The sequence below is a fragment of the Diadema antillarum genome, unplaced genomic scaffold (assembly GCF_040938485.1).
Source record: "Diadema antillarum isolate AM-2024a unplaced genomic scaffold, OU_Dant_1.0 scf00000014, whole genome shotgun sequence".
In the NCBI taxonomy this organism is placed as follows: domain Eukaryota; kingdom Metazoa; phylum Echinodermata; class Echinoidea; order Diadematoida; family Diadematidae; genus Diadema; species Diadema antillarum.
Genome location: NW_027270903.1, coordinates 8,049,348 through 8,071,999, shown reverse-complemented (window position 1 = coordinate 8,071,999; position 22,652 = coordinate 8,049,348). Strand labels below are relative to the sequence as shown.

The window sequence follows — 22,652 nt, the reverse complement described above, 5'->3', positions numbered from 1 at the left end:
AATCTTTATTTGGTAGTTCATTTATACACCAAGTTTCAGGAAAATACCTCCAGGCATTGCATAGATATAGGGGAAATAGTGAAATTTTGAGCATTTGACCTTGACCTTTTGACCTTTGACCTTGAGCATGTGCACCCAAAAGTTGATTGTTTATTTGTGATTGTGATTTGTGATCTCTGATTGTGTTTTGTCCACTCATATATAACATACATGCCAAGTTTCATTGAGATACCTCTTACAGTTTTTTAGATACGCTGTCCACAAAATTGATTACGGACGGAAGGAAGGACGGACGGACAACCTGAAAACATAATGCCTCCGGCGACACTTTGTGGCTGAGGCATAAAAACCCAAAATAAACATACTTTCATGAAATTCGCCAGTAAACACAGTTTGCACTGAAATTATACGTACAAATTCACGTTTTTGAGCAATTTTGGGTCTGACATGCACATACATATTTATGCGCAACTTCGGAACCGCGCACCCGGGCATCGCAAATTTGGTGTCAAAAGATGCGGGAGACTCGAAAGAAAAAGTCATGAAACGTTGCGGCGATTGTTTTTCGTGATTACGATACATCACGCGGCCTAGTTAGGGTTAAAGGTGACTAATGCCATGAAAGAAAAGTATAAAAACTATGGATTATTTTGGGTGTTTCTGAACACTGCAAACACATGGCTCATACCTTACAGTGCACCATTCTTGGTGCTTCTCAACACCGGACACATAAGGCTCATACAACACGGTGTACCATTCTCAGTGCTTCTAAACACTGGACACATAAGGCTCATACAATACGGTGTACCATTCTTGGTGCTTCTAAACACCGGACACATACGGCTCATATAACACGGTGTACCATTCTTGGTGCTTCTAAACACCGGACATGTAAGGCTCATACAACAAGGTGTACCATTCTTGGTGCTTCTGAACACCAGACACATAGGGCTCATACAACACGGTGTACCATTCTTGGTGCTTCTAAACACCGGACACATAGGGCTCATACAACACGGTGTAACATTCTTAGTGCTTCTAAACTTTGGACACATAAGGCTCATACAACACGGTGTACCATTCTTGGTGCTTCTAAACACCGGACACATAAGGCTCATCCAACACAATGTACCATTCCTGTTATCTCACCGTTTTCCTGCCCTTGGTGATCGTCTCCTCAGTTTGGTTGAACTTCTCCACCAGTGCCCTGAGGGACTCCACACTGTCACAGACTAACTCAAACTCATCTAGGGGAGGAGACAGCCCAGGGGTGGGTGGTGGAGGCGGGGGAGGGAGCAGTTCCTTTGGGATTGGTTTGTCTGACGTCGAATCCTTGCCAGTGCTGCCGGCGTCCCCCAGTTGTTGTGGGTCTCCGTACCGCGTGGTGGCATCCGACTCGTTGGAGACGTTGTCATTGTCCTCAGCATCCAATCCTTCAGGCGTGGATTCCTTGGGAAGAATCTGGTTCGTGGTTTCATCAGTGCCATCTGATTTCCTGTTCGGTAACCCTTCCTCCTTCGACACACCATCTCTCGTCCCTTCTCCATCTAAAGGAGGGGGCTGCACTGGTTTACTCTCACCCAAGGAGCCGTTCAAAGCCTCTTTAGTTTTCCCGTCCTCTTCTGCTTTCCCGTCTAGCACACACGACTTTTCAACATCAAACTCTGGATTCTCGACATTGTTTGACTGATTCTTGTTGGGGCATTCCAACGAACCATTCATGTTTGCCTCTGTCTTATCAAGAATCGATTCTCCCTCCTTTAGCCCATTTGTTTCTCTACTATCATGGTCCATTTCTTGTGGCTTATCATCTCTAGGTTCATCTGAAACATCATGATTTTTCTGCAAATCAATCTCCATCCTGGAATGTGAATCAGTTTTCTTTGGGTCTTCCATGACACCATTACACAATGGGTTAGGTTCAGAAAGGGATTCTCCCGGAGTTCCTTCTGGGAATTCGCCAACAGCTGCTTTGGGAGAGTCCCCAGTAGCTGCTTTGGGGGACTCCTCAATGTCTGCTTTGGGAGTCTCCTCAATGTCTGCTTTGGGGGACTCCTCAATGGCTGCTTTGGGGGACTGCTCAATGTCTGCTTTGGGAGACTCCTCAATGTCTGCTTTGGGAGACTCCTCAATGTCTGCTTTGGGGGACTCCTCAATGTCTGCTTTGGGAGTCTCCTCAATGTCTGCTTTGGGGGACTCCTCAATGGCTGCTTTGGGGGACTGCTCAATGGCTGCTTTGGAGGACTCCTCAATGTCTGCTTTGGAGGACTCTTCAATGTCTGCTTCGGAGGACTCCTCAATGTCTGCTTTGGGGGACTCCTCAATGGCTGCTTTGGGGGACTCCTCAATGGCTGCTTTGGGGGACTGCTCAATGGCTGCTTTGGGGGACTCCTCAATGGCTGGTTTTGGGGATTCCCCAACAGCTGTTTTGGGGGATTCCCCTCCAGCTGTTTTGGGGGATTCCCCTCCAGCTGCTTTGAGGGATTCCCCTCGACTATGTATACTGTCGTCTGCAACTACTTGCGAGTCTGCATCTTTCAGTGTCTTACCACTGTCACAACTAGCATCTGCTATTGTTTGATGAGATTGTGCTCCCCCTTCATTTTCCACCCTGCCCTCATCTGTCTCACATACACCCTTGTCAGCACTTGCATCCTCTGATTCTGTCTGTCCTGAACAACTGTCCCCCTCCTCCTTGCCCACATCCATGCTCTCCTCATCGCCTGGTGGAGTGCAGTCCATCTTTGTTTCCTCAGCCTCACTCTGGGCCCTCTCTGCTCTCGCTGCCATGCGGCTGGAACGCCGCACTGGTGTGACGATGGCCATGGGCTTGGCTGCAGCCTGGGTGTAAAAGAGAAAGCAAATTTATGATAATCATCATGGTTCTAAAAGTGACAATATAGTACCCTGCCCAGATTGGATGTAAAAATCCCTCAGAAGGTGAAGAGAAAGAGGTGAAACAATGCATGTAGTTAAGTGTGCTATCAACGTTCTCACTCATATCATAAATGGAACAATAATGCATACAGGGGAACTCTTGCAGTAAAGTGGCACTTAGTTGTGAGATTTTTTTTAAGCCAGTGCCTCCCCATTAAACACTCAATACATTAGAGAAATAATTTGAAAGAATACAGTGCTCCGATGCTACCTAGCATGAGAAAAGTACGCTAACACAAAGGATGAAGGGGCAGTCATATGATTTGTGTGAGTGTATGTTCATCTCGTTCGCGAGCAGATTGTAAAAAAACAACTTCTCGCCCCAGGCATGCTGATCAAACTGGCATACACAAGAACAATGCAGTAGGAACAACTATCAACTGATGAATCATGAAGAAAGACTATGCACAAATCATCAAAGCAGAAAAGGAAGCACAGATATTAGATATTTATTTCAAAGCCTATGCTGTATGTCAGTGAGTAAGACAACAATACGCGCGGTCAGACTGGCAAAAGATCAAGAAGTTTAAGATCACGCAGTCTTCGCGATCTTTTGTTGTGCAGTCACACTGGCTGCCAAACTTCTTGATAGAGAAGTTTGGGTCATCAGTGCGTGCGAGCAAGTAAGCAGAAAGAGTGCACCGTCCGATCCGATGGCTTGTGATTGTGACGTAACAATGCACATCTGTACATGACAATGGCCCTCGCGCTCAGACAAAACGCCCAGAAAAAGATAGAGAAGTTTGGCAGGGGTGATGGAAATATCCCTAGTGGGAGTGGGAAGTTTTGCGGTCACACTGGCAAAACTTTGAGATCTTGAAGATTGCAAAACTTAATCTTCTTGATCTTTTGCAAGTCTGATCTCGCCCAAAGAGATTTACATCATACCTTCTTCCAGGCTGCTTGTAATGGAGAGGAACCATCTTTCCGCGGCCTGCCCCTTGGTCTGGGGCCAGTAGTCCCTTGAGATGTGGGACCAGTAGCCCCCTGAGATGTGGAACCAGGTTTTGGAGTGTCTGCTTGCAATGGTGTGGAACCATCTTTCCGGGGCCTACCCCGCGGTCTCGGACCTGGAGTACCCTGAGATGTGTCACCAGGTTTTGGAGTGACCGCCTGCAATGGAGTGGAGCCATCTTTCCGGGGCCTACCCCTTGGTCTTGGACCTGGAGTACCCTGTGCTGTGGGACCAGTCTGTGGAGTAACCACCTTTGGCTTGCGCCCTCTCTTGGCGGGAGAAGGTTTTGCATCCTGCTCTTCCTCTTTCGGTTTCTTCTTGTCTTTTGCCTTCTGCATTAAGACAAACGCAAGGCCATGACATTGTACTGTCCTGACAACTGATGCTTAGCACATCACAAGTGTCAGAGAAATGCAAGACATTGTGACCGTAAATCACAAGTCGCAAAACCTGTATTCATATGAGGACTCAGGGTCATCCTAGTCAATTTTACTTTTTTAATTCTCTCTTTAAAAGAGCAATTCCTCCTCAACACATTTCGTAAGTTTGGGATCACAAAACGAATAGGAAATTGTAATTTTTGCAGATTTTCTGGAACATCTTTTTCTTGATAAGCGTTATTATACTTGGAAGTCCATTTTTATTTATTTTCTTAAAATCCTGCCAACACTCTTCATCTTCAACTCTGAATAACTCAAGAAAGGACAATGTCATTGCATCTAAATTTGGTAGTTGTCATGAATAGACTGTTTTAAACGATTGAGAAAAATTGTAGCTTAATCCAATAATCCTGTTATTGTGGTTGCTACCAAGTTTTATATGTTTTTTTTCTTTCTCTCTCTCTTTCTCTCTCTCTCTCTCTCTGGTGGCGGTTCAAGCTAACAAATACATACAAAAATAAACAAAAAAGTTATACAAGATAAAACAAACTACAAAAAAAAATACATACAAAAATATTACAAGCACAAAGGGGCATGTATTAGCCTGAAATAAAAAGAAACATTTAACAGTCCATTTTGAATGTTAGTTGGCTGATTGGGCTAACAAAAGATAAACTGTTCGGAAAAATGGTGGCCTACTTCAAATTTTAGTAGCCCCTGGCTACCAATTATGTCCATGACTCCGATAATGATAATGATAACCGTAAAGATAATGATACTGACAATGATCCAGAATAATGATACTAATACTGAAACAATCATTATGATACTGGTAATACTGACAATGCCAAAGATCCTACACACAAGATGGTCCACTCTCAGTGGAAAAGTGAAACGCTGCCGCTTGGATTTTGGGGGGATTTTTAAGAAGTGCGCCAACTAGCGTAGAGCGGGTGAAGTTTCCATTTCCCGATATGTTTGTGTAGGACCAAGATCAGGAAGACAAGGAAGAAGGAATTTTCTGTAAAGAATTATGAGTAAACCCAAGAATTGGTACAATGCATTAAACTGCATCAATAGCTACATGAACCCATCAGCAGGTTCATCATTATTTCGATTCCCAAAAGACTGTGCACAGCAAGTTTTCGTCTCACCTCCCTGGTCACAGCGAGAGGTAGACTCGCACACAGCTCACTCATCTCTGCTCGCAGGTTGCTACACTCACTGTGACTGCACACGTCCAAAAATTACTGCGAGCAGCCTTTAATAGCTAAAGGCTAACGCTGGTTCGATCTATACCCGCTCAATGCTAGCGGACGGCAGCCACCTCCATTCCACCAGTGGCCTAGTTAAATTGGGAGACTTGCTCATCTTATAGAGTGTAGGATCTTTGATGATACTACAAAAAAGTGACAGTGATTGCTTCAAAATGACCTCTGACCTCAGTGAACTATGACCTCAGTGACCTCTCCTAACTCCCTTACCTTATGTTTCTGTTTGTCCTCCTTGAAGCGAGCCTGTCTGTAGATTCTCAGGTCAGTATCCATGAAGTGGGGGAAACAAAGGAACGTCCACTTCTCGGCGTCCTGCCCTAGCACCTTAGGACGCTGGTCCTCAGGGAATGTCTCTTCTACTATGCCAGAGTATGCATCAAGGTCCGTCTCCTGGGGAGCAGCGGGAAAAAAAAAATAAAGAAAGAAAGGTAATGAAAAAAAAAGGCAGTTAATGAATGGATTCAAAGCAACGTGTCTTCCATGACATTCTGAAATCTCAACATGCACCAGATTAGGTCGGTTTACTTAATAAATATTCTAATTTGAGCATGATGGCTATATTTTCTAAAAGACCTGGTAAAAATCTGACATCATTAATTCATTCAAATTCAGGCATCATGTCTATATTTTCTAAATGACCTGGTAAAAATCTGACATCATTAATTCATTCGAATTCAGGCATCATGTCTATATTTTCTAGAAGACCTGGTAAAAAACTGACATCATTGATTCACTGAAATTCAGGCATGATGATTATATTTTCCAGGAGACCTGGTAAAAAATAGCTCTCCCCATCCTCATTTTCCACACAGATAATATCATCTGCACCAAACCATGCACGACCTTCACACATATTCACAGATCCCCTAAATAGACCACTTCGCAGTTAGGGATTGTTTGAATGCCCCCGAAGTTTAAACCATTGCCAAATACCCAGTGATGGTTCATATCCTTTCTGGCAATTATTGGTATTGAATTTATTCTTCATTACTAGTCCTTGCGTCAAGTTTATTTTAATGCATCTGATCGACAAATTTCCCTTCACCTCTCTAGCAAGAGGTAAAACACTCCGTTCCTCGGATAGGACATAAAATGGAGGTCCTGTGTGTGAGAGAGTCACAACTCATGCATGTAAAAGATCCCGCTTCATTCTTTCATCGCAAAGAGCAGGGTGTTAAACCCAGTGAAGTGGTCCCGCCTCGTGTCCAACTGGACCCCATGGATGACCAGCTTAACATAGCTGAATATGGGCTATCCAGCCATCTTCTCAGATGGAAAATGAACGAACTGACGTCAATAATTACTGATTACTGTCATGTAAAAAGAGGAATGTTCACAGCATTTTAATTTTGCAAATTGCACAAGAGCCAAGATTCGCAAAATCAAAATGAATGCAAAAGTTCTTGTCCACACTATATACATTGAATACCACTGGTAATTCACAAAGATTCATGCCGCCAATACATCTTCCTTTCCAGTACTCCGTGTTTGAGAAACAGCGATGGTAAAAAAGCCATGGGTATACAGACTCATGTGGGACTTCATGCAACAATTATGAATTTAAATGAGACTACTCAGACCATTCCTGCTCTGCTAAGCCAAGATTTGTCGAGGGCAAACAAGTAGAATGAGGCACACTCACAAAGAAGTGGTCACAGAGGCCTTTGGTGACCCAGACTCTCTCGTAAACCGACAGGTCATGGAACTCGCGGCCCACCAGGGGATTGGTCTCGCCCAGCACCTCAAAGAACCGCACTGGAATGTAGAGTAGCCGGGCAACCTGTCGGTGTAATGAGAGAAGCAGAGAGTAGGACATGGAACACAAGAAGAGCAGTTACAGTTACTTCTTTATGCATTTTTCCTTTAAATTAGCTGATAATTATTCACCTTACAAAGCAGGTACAACCTAATTATCACTGGGAGTATTGTGGTTGATGGATAAAACTAATGGCCCTTTCTGTGACAAGGACCTGTGACAGCGTGTATAATGCTAAGGGTTTTTTTGTACTAATCAGCACTCAAAGCACACAATGGGTTTGGGGGGGGGGGGGGAATCGTGTTCCAGTCCTAAACAATGAGTTCATCCAAGAACACGATATGTGATGGACTATGGCCCTCGTGAGTAATAGATGTTTATGTGGGTACAGTTCAGTGCTTAGGTACAGCACTGGAAAGGGTCATACAGTAATATTGGTAACCCTGCTATAACTACAGCACTGGGACTCAATATTTTACCTCATTTTTCACATTCTAATTAATGGTTAAATTGTGATCAAGAACGATACCAGTGGAAGGGGGGAAGGTACACGTATTTCTGTGAAACAATCAAATCCAAAGATTTCCAGTCTTGGAAACAATACTCATTGAATCTGTGGTACAAGAAACAAATATTTTGGTATGTTTGAAAGTTTCCCCCGAATTTGGTGGCTTGTTTCCGTGCAATTAAACCAAAGACAGGTGCACAGTCAATGCAGTATCGAAGAATATCAAATGGGTTAGTCAAACACTGGTTAGTGATTGGCTAAACACAGTCACGTGATGGAGGCACATTGGTTATGTTTCCCCATGGGCAGAACATTTTTGTAATGTTCTCCCATGAAAAAACATTTTCATGGAACAAATGACAAACGATACCAAACGATTGAACGATCATATTTTTCACGCAATCGATGGGATAAATTTGCCTATTCCACACAATGTGAAAAAGCAGATGACCGATTATTGTAATGCATACGAAAGTGTGATTTGAAGGACCTGCGCACAGTAAACTTGGGTCTGCACGAGTGATCAAGTGCGTTGTGCTGGTGATTTGACTAACCCATATAATATAACAGATGATAACTTTTGATGTCGTGAACATGTACCAAACGTTCCACTCTCAGGGTTTGAAATGCTATTTCGGGAGGCTGTAAGTCTCTCGACTTCGTCTCTGGACTTACAACCTCCCTCAATAGCATTTCAAACCCTTCGGGTGGGACATTCGGTATGTTCCCTCCCCTGCCAGTCATCAGCTATGTAATGTGAGTACGCAACTTACCGTCTGTGTGGTGGCGCCCTCTTCCTTGAAATGGGCAAACCAGACGTCAAGCTTTTTCCTGAGTCTTTCCTGCCAGAGTGGGTATGGCATCGGCTGCTTGCCAGCAATCCTGTCAAAACAAAAGTCGATAAAAGTTCAAACTTCAAATGCAATTCAACTCTTGATTGAAATTTGATAAAGAAAGTAAATTCATACAAGCAGAATTGTAGAAATTTCATTAAAAATTGGCCTAAAATATAAATATATTTGTAACATTTAAATTGGAACGAGACACAATATATGAGTGAGGTCAGATGTAATCATATCCTAACTGTCCTATAGGCGTGTATGCAAAGATGTTAGATAGATAAACATGTACCGATGTGTTGGCTCAGTGAGTAGAGCGGCTGCCCTCACAATCGGGAGGTCGTGGCTTCAAACCCCGGCCGCGTCATACCAAAAGACGTTAAAAGATGGGAGTTGCTGCTACCCTGTTTGCCGTTCAACAGTTGAAAAGGTTAGAGCAACGTCGATCTGGCGCTGCTCAGTGGCTGCCGGGCCAACGATCAATTGGGCAAAATGAATTTCCATTCTTGGACAATAAAATTTGGAGTTTATATCCAAAACAATTATTATTTTGATTTGGTAGATGATTCATCAGATGCAAACTATTTCCCTGACTGCTCAACGCGTTTAGCTGATACAACACAAGAGCAATTTGGAGCAAAGGAGAGAAGGTTTCATTTGTTTAAATACTTCAGAACAAAAAACAAAACAAAACAAAATACTTGTATCATACTCTTGACCATTCAATATTTGTATACTTATTGCATGCTAAATCTAAGAAACTGTTCAAGTGGATATTCTTGTGCAACTTATTTTTCGAGCTCAGCCTGGTAAGAAGAGTTTTGCGAGTTCTAATTTCCGCAGAATCAAGACATCACTACTGGAACATTTGGGAAGCCAAAATATTCAAATGCTTTTATTTTTGCACCTAGTTTCTGTTTGCATGAAATGCGCGAAAATGTCCACTTTTACGGTACTGCGAACGTCAATCAAACTGGGATCACCATACCAGACTCCTCACCTAGGCCTGTAAAACCTGGTTGTCAGCATGTGGGTGAAGATGTAGGCAAGCAGCTGGCTGGACTGTGGGAGGAAGAACGCCCTCTCTAGTTCACAGAGAGAGAACTCTGGCAGCAGCAACGTTGGTCCACAGAGCTTGAGAAACTGGCCTATGGCTGGAATCTAGATAAAAGACAGATAACAACAACAACAACTTGTAACAACAAACAGGAGTGAACAGATGCAAAAGAGTAACAAAAACAAAGTAAAACAAAGTAGTAACATAGTAGAATGGTAAATAGTAGGTTCGTGGATAGTCAATGTAGTGTGTAATGCAGTTGAGTTCAATGGATGTGAAAGATTAAATCTGGTATAAAAAACAAATCATGGCAGTGTACGCACAAGCTGGTGTCGTGAGCTTCACTTATAAAAGAATGATTTCCTTCTTTCTTTTCCAAAGAGATCAAAGGAAAGTTAGAAGAAGGACTATTTCATCAAAATGCTACAAAGTGGACATTGACAAAAAATGCATGTTGATCTCGTCTGAATACATAATTATTAACGAAGCCCTCCCCTAACTACCCAACCACTGATGACTGCTGAATATTCATCTCCCAAGGTCTGAATTCATATTTACAAGCCCCCCCCCCCCATAATCTCCCATCAATTACTGTCGAATATTCATCAACCAAGGTCTGAATTCAAATTTACAAGGCCCAAAGTCAAATGAGTGACCTCCCATCGGATCTATTCCTGTTGAATATTCATCAATCAAAGTCTGGGTCCGGTAGGGTGATGGCTGTTGAACATTCGTCTCCCATGGTCTGAATGCATATTTACAAGGCCCGCCCTTGACTAACCTCTCATCGGCCTTGAGATGGTAAAACAACGTATCTACATCCAATTTCATATGACCCTGCCCCCCTGCCTCACCTCCCACATGGCCCTCAGCTGGCGAGACCCCGCCCCCCTGCCTCACCTCCCACATGGCCCTCAGCTGGGTCCTGAAGGGTTCCTTGAGGAGCTCCTCCTTCTCCCACTCCTCCGTTCTCTTGTTCAGTCGCTCCAGCTCCTCTCGTCTCTCGATGATCTTCTGCTTCCGCAGCATCTCCTCCTCGTCCTCCAGGTCCCGCCGCACCATGTTGGCGACGGGCGTCGACGCGGCGTTGTTGTCTAAAATCCTTTGGCTAAAACGCCTCCTCCCTGATGGAGTAAGATCCACAGAGGATGAGAAAAGAGGCTAACCCATTAAAGGACAAGTCCACCTTCATATACATACAACGATATAAGGAAAATGAAAGGAGAATTTCACAAAACTTTACTTTTTAAATAAAGTGCACATTTCTTCGACTTGTTACTGACGTATGTTAAGGGTAATATCATTCCCCCTGCCTTCTGAAAGAGAGAAGTCGAGTGTTCTTTTGTTATGCGAGAAAAATGAAAATATGTTGAATTTTCTTTATTCTTTCTTTATATCGTTGTACACATGTGACATCACAAGCTATGGTAGTCTTGTCATCCAGCCGTGGCTGAGCAGAAACTTCAAAAATTCATAACTTTTGAACGGATTGTCCGATTTTGCTCAAACTCTCACTGATGTGTTCTACTTATATTGCAGCATTCACTCAACCCACATGTCCATGAAGGTGAACTTGTCCTTTAAAGAACAAGCTGATTTTGCTATAGCGCACATTTCCCATAGACACCTGCCAGAATATACTCAGGACTAGTATTCAATGGGTTAAATAGTTACTATCTGAAAACATCTAAGGTGGTCTTCTTGCTTACATTTATTCATTTCTCCAATCCATGTTTCGTTTCTAAGAGAATTGTTCCTGTCAAATTGATTGTATCAATTTGAAATTAAGAATCAACATTCAGTTTTAATAGAAAACTACCCCATAAGTTTAAGGAGTTTTTTGAAGGAGTTTTGTCAAATCTTTCAAAAAAGTACACAAATTGCCTTACTTTCATCTTCTTTTCTCTGATTTCTTAAGTTCAGACAGAATCTTATCAAATATCAAATTTTCAAGGTTTGCACCAAAGTTACGTTTCAAATTTTTAAGCAATACGATTAGGTTTACAGTCGTCTGGAAGACTTCATCAGGACATTGAGTACAATGGTAAAACAAATCGTAACACACTACCGTGAACCCTACCTGATGAAGAGGAATCGGATGATGAAAACATGTATGTTTTCTCTCTGATGTGCCTGCATCAAAACAAAGAAAAAAACGATAGAATGGATAAAATGATTAATAGTAACAAATCAAAATGCATGAACTCCACCACACACAATGCTAATTGGGAAGTCAAAAATAATGTACATATTTGGTGATAAGCATCAAACTTTGTTGCTTAAAGCAACTGAAGCCCAGTAATGAACCACTTCATTCACTTGTTCCTCCTATTTAGTTTCCTAGGCAAGAATTCACCAGTATTCATCAATCATTAGTTGCTAGCTAGGTTGAGCAAGCCTCTGGCAAGCTATGTGGTTGTTAAGGCAATCTTTTGAGAACAACACATGAATAGAATTTGAAGAGATTACAGAAGTAGTCTACTACCAAGCCTGTTTGAAGGTAATGATTACAGACTAACTGTGGATAACTTGCTCAAAATAACTGTAAACGCATGAATTTTCACGCTCTGCCTGGTAAACTGAATATAGCGTGTTTTTTATTCCGCGTGATCAAAACATACAATGTCACACAATGTAACCTTATAACAAGCCTAAAACTTTGGATGTTTTTATTCTTTCATTAGTTTCTTATGAAGCACCAAATCTCTACACAGCAGAAATTTGTATCTTTTACAGTATTGACTGGCTTCTAATGTTGACTATAGAATATTACATCACAATCAAATGAATGAGGCCCTAGCGGTGACAAGTGAACCCTACCTTGAGAGAAGACCCAGCTTGCGCTCAAAATGCGCCTCCAGCGTCTCGGCCTGCCGCGAGACTGGGTGACTGAGGCCGTTGTAGCGGTAACAGTTCTCCAGGATCAGACGCACGTCGGCCACGAACTCGGTGATGGAGGGGTAAGCGCACTCCTCAAACTTTTCCTCGACTGAGAATGAGGTCAAAAGGAAGGAAAAGAAAGAATTGAATACTGTATACGCCATATATTCGGCGAGTCTAAATTTTCGCAAATCAGGACTTCCTGACAATTTCACGAGTGGTTAAATTCGCGGTCATGGGGTCCTGTGCTGAACAGACAAATGTACAGTGTATACGCGTAAGTCACATTCATATCGGCATTAGAGTCAAAATCTATTTTTAATTTCGCGAATAGCAGCTGACTCGCGAAATTCGCAAAAATAAAAACCTCGCGAAATATTTGCTGTATGCAGTATACGACCGTCATCGCATTCCTCTACCAACGCAAGCTATTATGACATCATCGGAAAAGTTCATCATTTGAGCACTGTGTTCATGCTAAGGGTGAGGCTAGTGTGTCCTCGCCTAGTGCATGGTGCATGTTGTGTTCTGGTATTAGTAAAGTTTGATTGTGTTGAACAACAAAGACTAGAACAACTGATGGACAAATTACCCTTCAGCAATGTAAATGAACACTGATCATTTAGGCCCGAATTCACGAAGGTGGTACAAATGAAACCATGGTTTAAACCATGGACAAAAACCATGGAGCATCAAGTGTCGCATGGAATATTTCGTTACGAAATCAGTAATTTCGTCGATGAAATTATTATTTTGTAACAAAATGAACATTTCGTCCACAAAATGATAATTTCGTTAACGAAACGGTCATTTTGTTGACGAAATTACCAATTTCGCAACAAAATATTCTGTGCGGCACTTGGTGCTCCATGGTTTTTGTCCATGGTTTAAACCATGGTTTCATTTGTACCACCTTTTTGAATTCGGGCCTTAGTGTTTAAGCAGTAGCTATAATGTTGAAAATCATGGGCACACATATTGCAGCAGATTAACAAATTGCTCCTCATCAAAGTGAATAAACACCAATTAATTAAAGGGGATGGCTAGTAACTGATCAGTGGGAATGCTGGGGGATGATTGTTTCAATCCGTGTGAGATTCATTTAAGAGTACATTACATATTGTTGTGTGAAAACTATTTGCTTCAGAATGGTCTCATATTCAAGTAATGTGCAGTTTAATGTTTCAAGGTTAGCATGCCTGTACAGTGACGGGGCATTAAACTGCACATTACTTGAATATGAGACCATTCTGAAGCAAATAGTTTTCACACAACAATAGATATATAATGTACTCTTAAATGAATCCCACAAGGATTGAAACAATCATCCCCAAGCATTCCCACTGATTCCCATTGATCAGTTACTAGTCATCCCCTTTAATGTTTGAGAATAATCATGATAAAATGACAGACATTAGGTGGGATAAAACCCATGGACTCCTGATTGCTAGGCAGGCATCATAACCACTAGACTACCAATCTACTAAGGAAGATGAGATCGTTGATAGAACTCACTCTTTCCCAGCCACATTGGTTTCTTGATCCTATCGTGGTAATCTGGGAGGTTAAGCTTGACCGGGTCAACCTCCTCGATGAATGGCCAGGCAAACGAGTAGCAGCGGTCACTCATCAGGTCAAGAAGGATGCGGTAACCGTGCTGCAGATCCAGCGGCTGGCGACGAAGGATGGCCACAGCTGTGGGGTCATCACCTGATGTCCGCTGTCACACAATATTTGAAATATTAAAGAGATCATACATAGCTATTTTTCAACTGAAGCAAAACTTCTTCTTGGATTTCTCCTACTTTCCCATATTTGTACATGAACCTTTATCCCTTTGTACTCACTCTTACCTTTATTTTTTGGTCTGCTGGATGTGATGCGTCTTCAACCTTAAATGAAATTAAACAATCCAAAATGCAACAGGAGTGACTACATGTATATTTCATATTATAGACAAAAAAACAAAATGAGCAGGAAAAAAGGGCATTGTACTTTTGGAACCCTACTGAATGAAATCCACATGAAAGAAAGGGTTTGCCTGCTTTCCACACAAATTATAGGCAATTTCCCTACAAAAGTACATTTCAGCCAGCTCCAAACCAGCATGCCGCTTGCCCTTTGGTAGGCCTACATGGGTTCACATAATCCCTTTCTGATGAAAACTACAAGTTGTATGTTTTCATACTCATATCAATGAATGAAGAACAGCGCATCAGACACATCAACATTTTTACTAGCAATATCTCAACACGATACTGGTCCTGGAGGCAACAGTGTCATCTCTTGCAATGAGTACAGGGCAAGTAGCGAGCGATTAGTACCTTTTTCTGTGGTTTCTCCGTTTCTGTAGTCTGGGAGCTGCTACAGCTGTCCTCTTCGTCATTGTGGTATGTGATTTTCAAATGTACAGGCTTCTGATGGAACTGGGCACCTGTCAAACAGAAATTGAGGATAACTTGGTCTCATAAAATGTATCAAAGGCAGGGCTGCACACTAACTTATTTTTTCTACTGGTCGGACCAGTCGGACCAGTAGGTACCCAGTATTTCGATAATTTTACTGGTCCTTTCCCGAAAAGTTACTGGTCCGATAGTGATTTTTACTGGTCAGGGACCGTCAAACCAGTGCCAGTGTGCAGCATTGTCAAAGGCAACATCTACTTTTTCAATACTGCTTTCCCTATTCAAGGGTCCTTCTATTATTACTATTCTTATAATGACTGCTTTTTGCCTGCTTATTTGTTTTTAATAGTTGGTTAGTATTAGTTTGTTTGCTTACAAAAGCATTGCAAGGTCTTATTTCAATACATGGACACAGAGGACCAGTGTGGATAAAACATCTTGTACAAAGATGTACCTTTCAGGCAAAGATCTCTCATTTAAAAGTAAGTCTATCCACTATGCCACAGGACTTCCCCTTAAAATCAGCAAAAAAAAATAAATAAATAAATAAATAAATACATAACAATAATAATTAATACAAAACAGGGAAAAAAAGAGAATCGAGTGAACAATCAAACAGAAACAAAACAGAGGGGGGAAAAAATGTTCAAATGAAACAACAACTTCAGGATAGGAGAAGACCAATTCTCAAAAACAAAAAGAAAAAGATAATTAACAAAATAAAATCAGTTCTTGCAGACAACAAAACTGGACCGTCACAAGAATATTTTGAGACCTGGGTCCTCTTTTGCCATAATGTCTTCATGTCCATGAACTGTTAACAAAGGTTCTCTATCACTATCAGTAATTCCAGAAGTGGTAAATTCATACAGACATAGAAATTGGAGAGGTTTTGTCTTGTGTGATCATCATAAGGTTGTTAAGTCTCCACATCAAAATTTGGAAATACTTCCTCATGCTCTTCTCACCAATTTTGCCATAACACTTCACTACCCTACCCTTGCCAGCTTATGCACAGGTGCACAGTATTCCCACCACTTTCCAAATGTGTCTGTATCCCTGCAGATTCAAAATTCTAATTCTTACTCAAAGACGTGCTCTAGTGCCCGTCACCTCGCTTGTGATTAGCTGCACATCACATCACAGCGCTGAGTGACTCTCTATCCAGAGTTTTTCAGCTTAATCAATCCAGATCCAGAGATCCAACAAATTTGAAAGGGATCGTATCCAGTAGTTTTTGGTTTAGACCTAACTCCAGATTTCTAACATGTTTTAGTGAAATAATGACAAACCTCTTTTGAGTTATGAAAGAGCATGATAACTCCAAGATGGATTAAACTTTTATTTGATGAAAATAGGTTTTGATATGGCTGAGATATATATAAAACAGAGCAATTGTAATAAAAGGTGGGACCCATCCTTTATTAGGAAAGTTTTGTTTTACTTTGTATTAGGTTATCTCAGCCATTCCAAAACCAGTTTTCTAATAAACTTTGAATTCCACTTAAAGGGTGATTTCTTGGTATATAACTTGTTAAAAGTTATCAACCAATATTATACCATCTCTTTAAGCTAGCAAGGGAAGGGCAGTGTAGGGTGATGTGGTGTGGCAAAATTAGGAGAAGGTGGGGACATTTGTGACCCGCTACAACAAAATGGTCCTAAAGTCGGGCACGGTCGATTATTTGAAAATTGCATGACACAATTCCCTAATCATTCTGCTTTAAATTGATATATAACACATCTTATAAAAATAATCGCCTGCGGAGATATCGATGTTTAAAAGAGAGCATATCGAGACGTCTGGGAAATCACTGTTTCGAGAAAAGCGCCCTTAAAGTTCTCCTTGCGAAGCAATCACGATCAAGGGACACGCAAGTCAGTATTCACCAACGGACAATAGAAGGTAAGCCCTAGCAACCCCCGAAATGCTCATTCAAACACAGCGTCGGCGGTCTCCTCACCGACCAATCAGTGACCAGGATGCATAGCGCACCCCGCTAGCACGCACCAGTCGACTGAACAGTGTGCGAGCTTCACGCTTCGGTTAGCGGCAAGCAGCAAACTGACCAATGAGATCACTCTGGTTGTTGTTAGGGGCGGAGCCTACGTGTGGCGCTCAATCCAAATGTTTGAACCCGTTTCTGCTTCGTTGAAACGGCAAAAAAACATGGCCCAGAAAAACGCTATTTTTTGGTCTTTCCTTTAATCATTTTCCTTCAAAAATTTGACAGATGATAGAAGACATGTCCGACTCTAATAATATGTCAAATTCAGAAAATCTTAAGTTTTGACCAATTTTGATGCTCTGACTTCAAACTCGATTTTCACGGCTTCGACCGTGCGCGACTTTAGGACCATTTTGTTGTAGCGGGTCACATTTAAAGGAAGTCTTTTCCAGTATTCTACCATGGTTTCTGCCTACAGGTATCCAGGCTCTACCTACCACCTGATCTTTCGGCCGTACTCTCGGACTGCTCAGGCTGATCCTGATCCATGGAGGAACTGTCATCTTCCTCATCTTCCTCATCGGTCTCCATGGAAACAGAATCCGATTCTATCTCATCAGCTTCACTCGCCGAGTCCATAGCCTGGTCAGACTGGTCCATTGTGGGTCCTAACAGGTGATGGAAAAAACACAACAGCAAATGAATGACAAAATGAAAAAAGAAAAGAAAAACTCACACATAAACAAAAACAAATCAAAAACAGTTACCCGTAAGTTCTGAGCGTTGAAATATGCCAGTATCACCAATTCCAAGCAACGGAAGTCTTCTGAATTCTCATTAACATCAGGTCATTTATTGACAACATAAAGTATATTGGCAGAGCTCTCTGTCACAAGCATCAACCCATAGCAGCAGAGAGACAAACTTTGCTGAAAATTGAAGTTCTGCTGTCAGTGCAGTTTAATATTTAAAAAAGAAAAAAAGAAAAAAAAAAGATATTGAACTATCCTGTGAGAAAAGAGGGAAAAGACCTAGAAAATACCACTATAATGATAAATAAATCTGGCCTGGTTAGGTTGTACAAAGATAAATTCAACACTTTTTAGGTTGGCTGGGTCTTGGTCATGACCCCATAATATAGCCACCTGGCGTGGAATTTGGCATCAAACTTACACTTGATGCATCCGTTCTTCTAAATTTTGTCCAGACCAATAATACTTGCCCCCCCCCCCCCCCCCCCTCCATTATCAGCATCTACAAGTTCACTGATTCCAGAGCAACTAAAAAACTATGAGTTGAATATCTAGGTTCTATACGTTCTAACAAACACCATGCGACAATATTACCAATACCACTACCACGGTAGACTCTATAACAAAGATGTTGCTCGGAAGTGACCCTGCCTGTACGCTGCTGTAGTGTAACATTATTACTTAGTACTGTTAGTCTCTTACTGTAGCTAGACCTACCATACATAAAGTGTGAAACGCGAAATGTTCGCATGCATTTTAATTTTGCAAATTCGCGAGAGCCAAGTTTCGCAAAAATTAAAAAAGCAGGCTGAAGATCTCGTCTACCTAGACCTTTGACCGAAAGATCGGTCTGTATCTGTCCGTCGGGGAATGTTCCGCGGAGACTGCGTCTGGCTTCACGGATCCCCTCCGTATACAGACCGAAGTCAATGATGCCAGCTCCTGTGTGGCAGTAGCGCACAGATCAAACGTTACGATAAACCAAATTTCAGACAGCTTTTTTACATTCAAACAAGTTTGACATGACATGACACATTATGCAGCAATGTTTGGGGTTAATTTCTCACATTTTGCAATCGAAATACTCACAGTAACGCGGTTATAATGCAGAAATGTTATCCATATCGCAACATCGCCGTTCGCTAGCAGTAGGTCGCCATTTTGAATCTGTAAACCAATCACATGCGAGGTACTTTATTAAGTAAAAAAAACACGTAGAAACTACCTCGCATGTGATTGGCTAATAGATTCATACTGTATGTTTCTACAATTTGAACGTGACGACGCGACGGGCTGGTTGATGTGTGTTTTGCGTTGAAAATTCGACCGAAATATTGGATTATTCATTAATCTGGTGAGTGTAGTCTATTCTTGAATAGTTGATTTAACTATTCAAGCATAAATTTGCCGACCTAGGGCCGTGAATTAGACGCAATCGAGAAGGGTGAGGTACCTCACCCAATTTTCCATAGAGACAGTGGTTAAGAACATCCACACAGCAATGGGTACTACAACCTTCCGTCTGTCTACGGAGGACGGCGTTAATGGCAAAATACAAAAGAGTCCTCCGGACAGACGGATCTTTCTGTCTACCTAGACCTATACTATAAGTCTAGACATCAATGCATTGAATGTCAGAGGCAACTTTACTCGGGAAAAATTCATGCTATGGAGAAATCTCATAATCTAAAAATGTTCATCAAATGTCATACTTTTTCACCAGATCTAGTAGGTGTTCTAGATCTACTACCATACATCTACTAGAGAGTTAATTACAGATCTCGATTTGAATGCAGCCACAATTACAATTAAATACAAAGCTAAGTTTTTCATAATCATAAATGTCCAGCTGTCGATTTCACTTTTCAGCTTGGTTTTGTAACCTGCTATTAATAATGCTATGCTAACCACTTTATCATACACTAAAAACCAAACGCCAGACATGCACAATTGCCACAAAATTAAGAGTAAGACTAGATTTAGTCTAATCTAACTTTTGTTAGTCTACCACTACCAGTGAATGACAGATGTACAGAAGAATTTCTCAACAAGCATAGGTTGAAGTATATTCATTTATCTAGACCATCTAGACTAGAATCATGGTGCTCTTCGAAAATCGCGCGGTCACTTAAACTTTGGAACACACACTTTTGACATGACCGGTGCAAAGGATGATGATTAGCCCGCTACACCCGGCCAAAATCAAGAGAGCAACAACCTCCTCTTTCCACTCAACTTTCTAACCCGCCATAGACAATACACATCACATCCGAGCTTTCAATGATAAGACACGCGCGCACATACACACATTCGGCGCAATACCGGCAAAATTTCATTTCATTTTCGTGGGAAATAACGAAGAACACAGCTGATGTAGACTTCAGAAATTATTAACTTTTCTACATGATGATAAATATATTCATGAAAATATTTACCTTAATCTCAATATTTCGAAAACAGAGAAAAAGCTGGCCACAAGACAAACACAGGTCTCGACTTCAATGACCACAGGCGCAGGCTAAGATCGGTTCTTCAATTTTGTGCGTGCGTACAGCGTAGATATAAATGATTCGTACACGCACGTGCGTATTGTACCTAAATACGCATTTACTGTACTTGTACTGTACTGTGATACGTGATGTATGTGCGAGTCGACTGGATCATGGATTCGATGACTGCCACATACAGAGCGTTTCACAAACGTATTACATACGCACACAGAGCGCGCGTGTCTTCTGTGTGCGCGTGGTGCTATTGGTAACTTCGGTGCGTGGTGAGGGAGCGCGTTACATGGGAGATAGTAGCGCACCACTACTTTGGTATATCATTGGGATTAATTTCATAAATGCTGCCCTCAAACTTTGCTTTGCCGGAGGATGGAGAGGATGAGGTGCGAGGAGTAGATAAACGGGGAGGTCGGAGGAAGATGAAGACTGATGGAGGGAATGATAGCGAAGAAAGAAAGCATAGAAGGAGAAGAATATAAAGAAGGAAAAAAGAAGAGAAAGAAAGTAAGAAGAAGAAGGAGAAGAAGAAAAAGGAGGTGAAAAATAAAGAAAAAGAAGAGATGGAAAGGGGAGAAAAAAGTACAAAGTGGGGGCATTTCATGAAGCATTTTGTCCGACAAAGTTGTCGGACATATTCGCTCTCAGCCAATCAGATGCAAGGATTTTAGTAGCTTGTAACAGTTTGTCAGAAAAATGTCCGACCAAAATGCATCATGAAAATTAATGCCCCCCTGGTCTAAAAGCTTGTACCGGCATGAGAAAAAGGAGGAACAATAAAGAACGAATCAGCGAATAGTCGAGTGAAATTTTTACGGGGTTGTTTTTTTTTCGTGGTCACTTCCTCTGTTTTGTTTTTTCTTTCTTTTCTAATGGACTAGGGGTACTGAATGATTGATAGATCTGTTGAGGGCAAATTTAGGGGGCTCATAATAAGCTATCCCACCCCGCATCAGGTTCGAATCCAAGATGGATCCTGAATAATATAGCTGTATGCCCATGTCTTCGGTCATGGCTTTTACTACTTATTATATCAGTGCTTACATGTATTATGTCGATACATTGCATTACTTCATTAATTTCAGGTTTGAATAGATAGTTTATTAATCTCCCCTGGCTTGAGTATAGTAGTAGGTCCTTCGTCCGCGTACAGTAATATCGTCGGTACAGTGCACTCCCGTTTATAACGAACACAATATAATGAAATTCCGGTTATATACAACGAAGTAAAAATTCATCCAGCAACATTCTCCACATGGTGTATTTTTATTGATTATTTGATTGGTATGACAAATTTTTGATATACCGAAAGAAAAGTGCTGGTCCCGAGGACTTCCTTATAATGGGAGTCCACTATATAAACAAAGAGCCAGCTAGACGGGGCAGGATTGAAAGACGACAAAGAGAGAGAGGGGGGGGGGGGGAAATAGAGAGAGCCAGGAAGGAATTATACAAATTAATGAACAAAAATGTTTTAAAATAACCCGTTGCTTCTGAGATTACTCGAATTCCCACTCTTTGAAAATGGGGGGCACGGTCCCCGTAGACAACGCAGAGACCCCAACTCTCCCGTTTTCGACGGGAGATATCTCCCGCCGTATCTCCCGTTCTCCCGCTTGAGATTTAATTTCTCCCGCCCTGGCTCTGTGTCTCTCGTTGGAAAGGATTTCTTACTTATTGCTATTATATGCTGGAAAAAATAAGCCTTAGATAGCACCAGAGATCATCTAGAACCCTAGGAACTTCGCGCTTCGCACACATCAATTTGGAGTCTCCCGTTTCGTGCTCGGGGTCTCAGGCGGGAGAATCTCCAGATCAGAAGGTGCTTTGGGTTGGAGTCTCTGACAACGGGTTAAGAAGAAAAGAATCACACTGTAGAACCACCCATGATATCTTCTATTGCTTTTATCAAGCATTTTTTTTTTTAGCCTTCCTTTTCATTTTTAAATGGGATTTGTCTTTGAGTCCCTCATCAGCTTTTGTTTTTCTCAACCTACAACCTCACTAGAGCCATGTCAAGACTTATTATGACAATTATACATTTTCTGTAAACACTTTCTGAGGCAGCAAGCAATATAGCACTTAACTGCCCCAACATCCATTCATGCAGCATTATAGTTCTACTTAAAAAAGAAAGAAAAGGTAGGCATTTCGTATTACAAACACATGTACACTGTATATATATTACAAAATAATGATAATCTGTAATAGCTGAACTAATCTTTGTAATTTTCAGATCTCCTAGCTTTCCACATATTTGAAAAAAGTAACATCTCACTAGGTTGTACATTAACAAGTTAAAGACAATGAAAGTTGTTGATTTTTTTTTTTCAAAATCGGATATGACATGATGATTGTTGCATATGCTGTTGGGTTCTGTTGTTGTTGTTGTTTGAGTTTATTTGGCATAATGTATCACTCCAAAAAATAAAAGAATATTTACCATGGTATGTCAT

General features: G+C 41.4%; 1 protein-coding gene across 1 annotated transcript in view; it reads right to left on the bottom strand.

Moving 5' to 3' along the window:
* The window catches only part of LOC139722563 (uncharacterized), a 30,978-nt gene extending 10,757 nt beyond the window's left edge, over positions 1 to 20,221 (bottom strand). Inside the window, exons 1-13 of the mRNA XM_071633855.1 lie at positions 20,128 to 20,221; positions 17,438 to 17,608; positions 14,911 to 15,020; positions 14,102 to 14,306; positions 12,527 to 12,695; positions 11,787 to 11,839; positions 10,607 to 10,830; positions 9,650 to 9,810; positions 8,584 to 8,692; positions 7,189 to 7,326; positions 5,757 to 5,936; positions 3,826 to 4,224; positions 1,150 to 2,841 (exon numbers count right to left, since the gene is read on the bottom strand). Coding sequence (XP_071489956.1) covers positions 1,150 to 2,841; positions 3,826 to 4,224; positions 5,757 to 5,936; positions 7,189 to 7,326; positions 8,584 to 8,692; positions 9,650 to 9,810; positions 10,607 to 10,830; positions 11,787 to 11,839; positions 12,527 to 12,695; positions 14,102 to 14,306; positions 14,911 to 15,020; positions 17,438 to 17,600 — 3,603 coding nt within the window. The 5' untranslated portion in view covers positions 17,601 to 17,608; positions 20,128 to 20,221. The remainder of the gene's footprint in view (positions 1 to 1,149; positions 2,842 to 3,825; positions 4,225 to 5,756; positions 5,937 to 7,188; positions 7,327 to 8,583; positions 8,693 to 9,649; positions 9,811 to 10,606; positions 10,831 to 11,786; positions 11,840 to 12,526; positions 12,696 to 14,101; positions 14,307 to 14,910; positions 15,021 to 17,437; positions 17,609 to 20,127) is intronic.
* Positions 20,222 to 22,652: the final 2,431 nt, after the last annotated feature.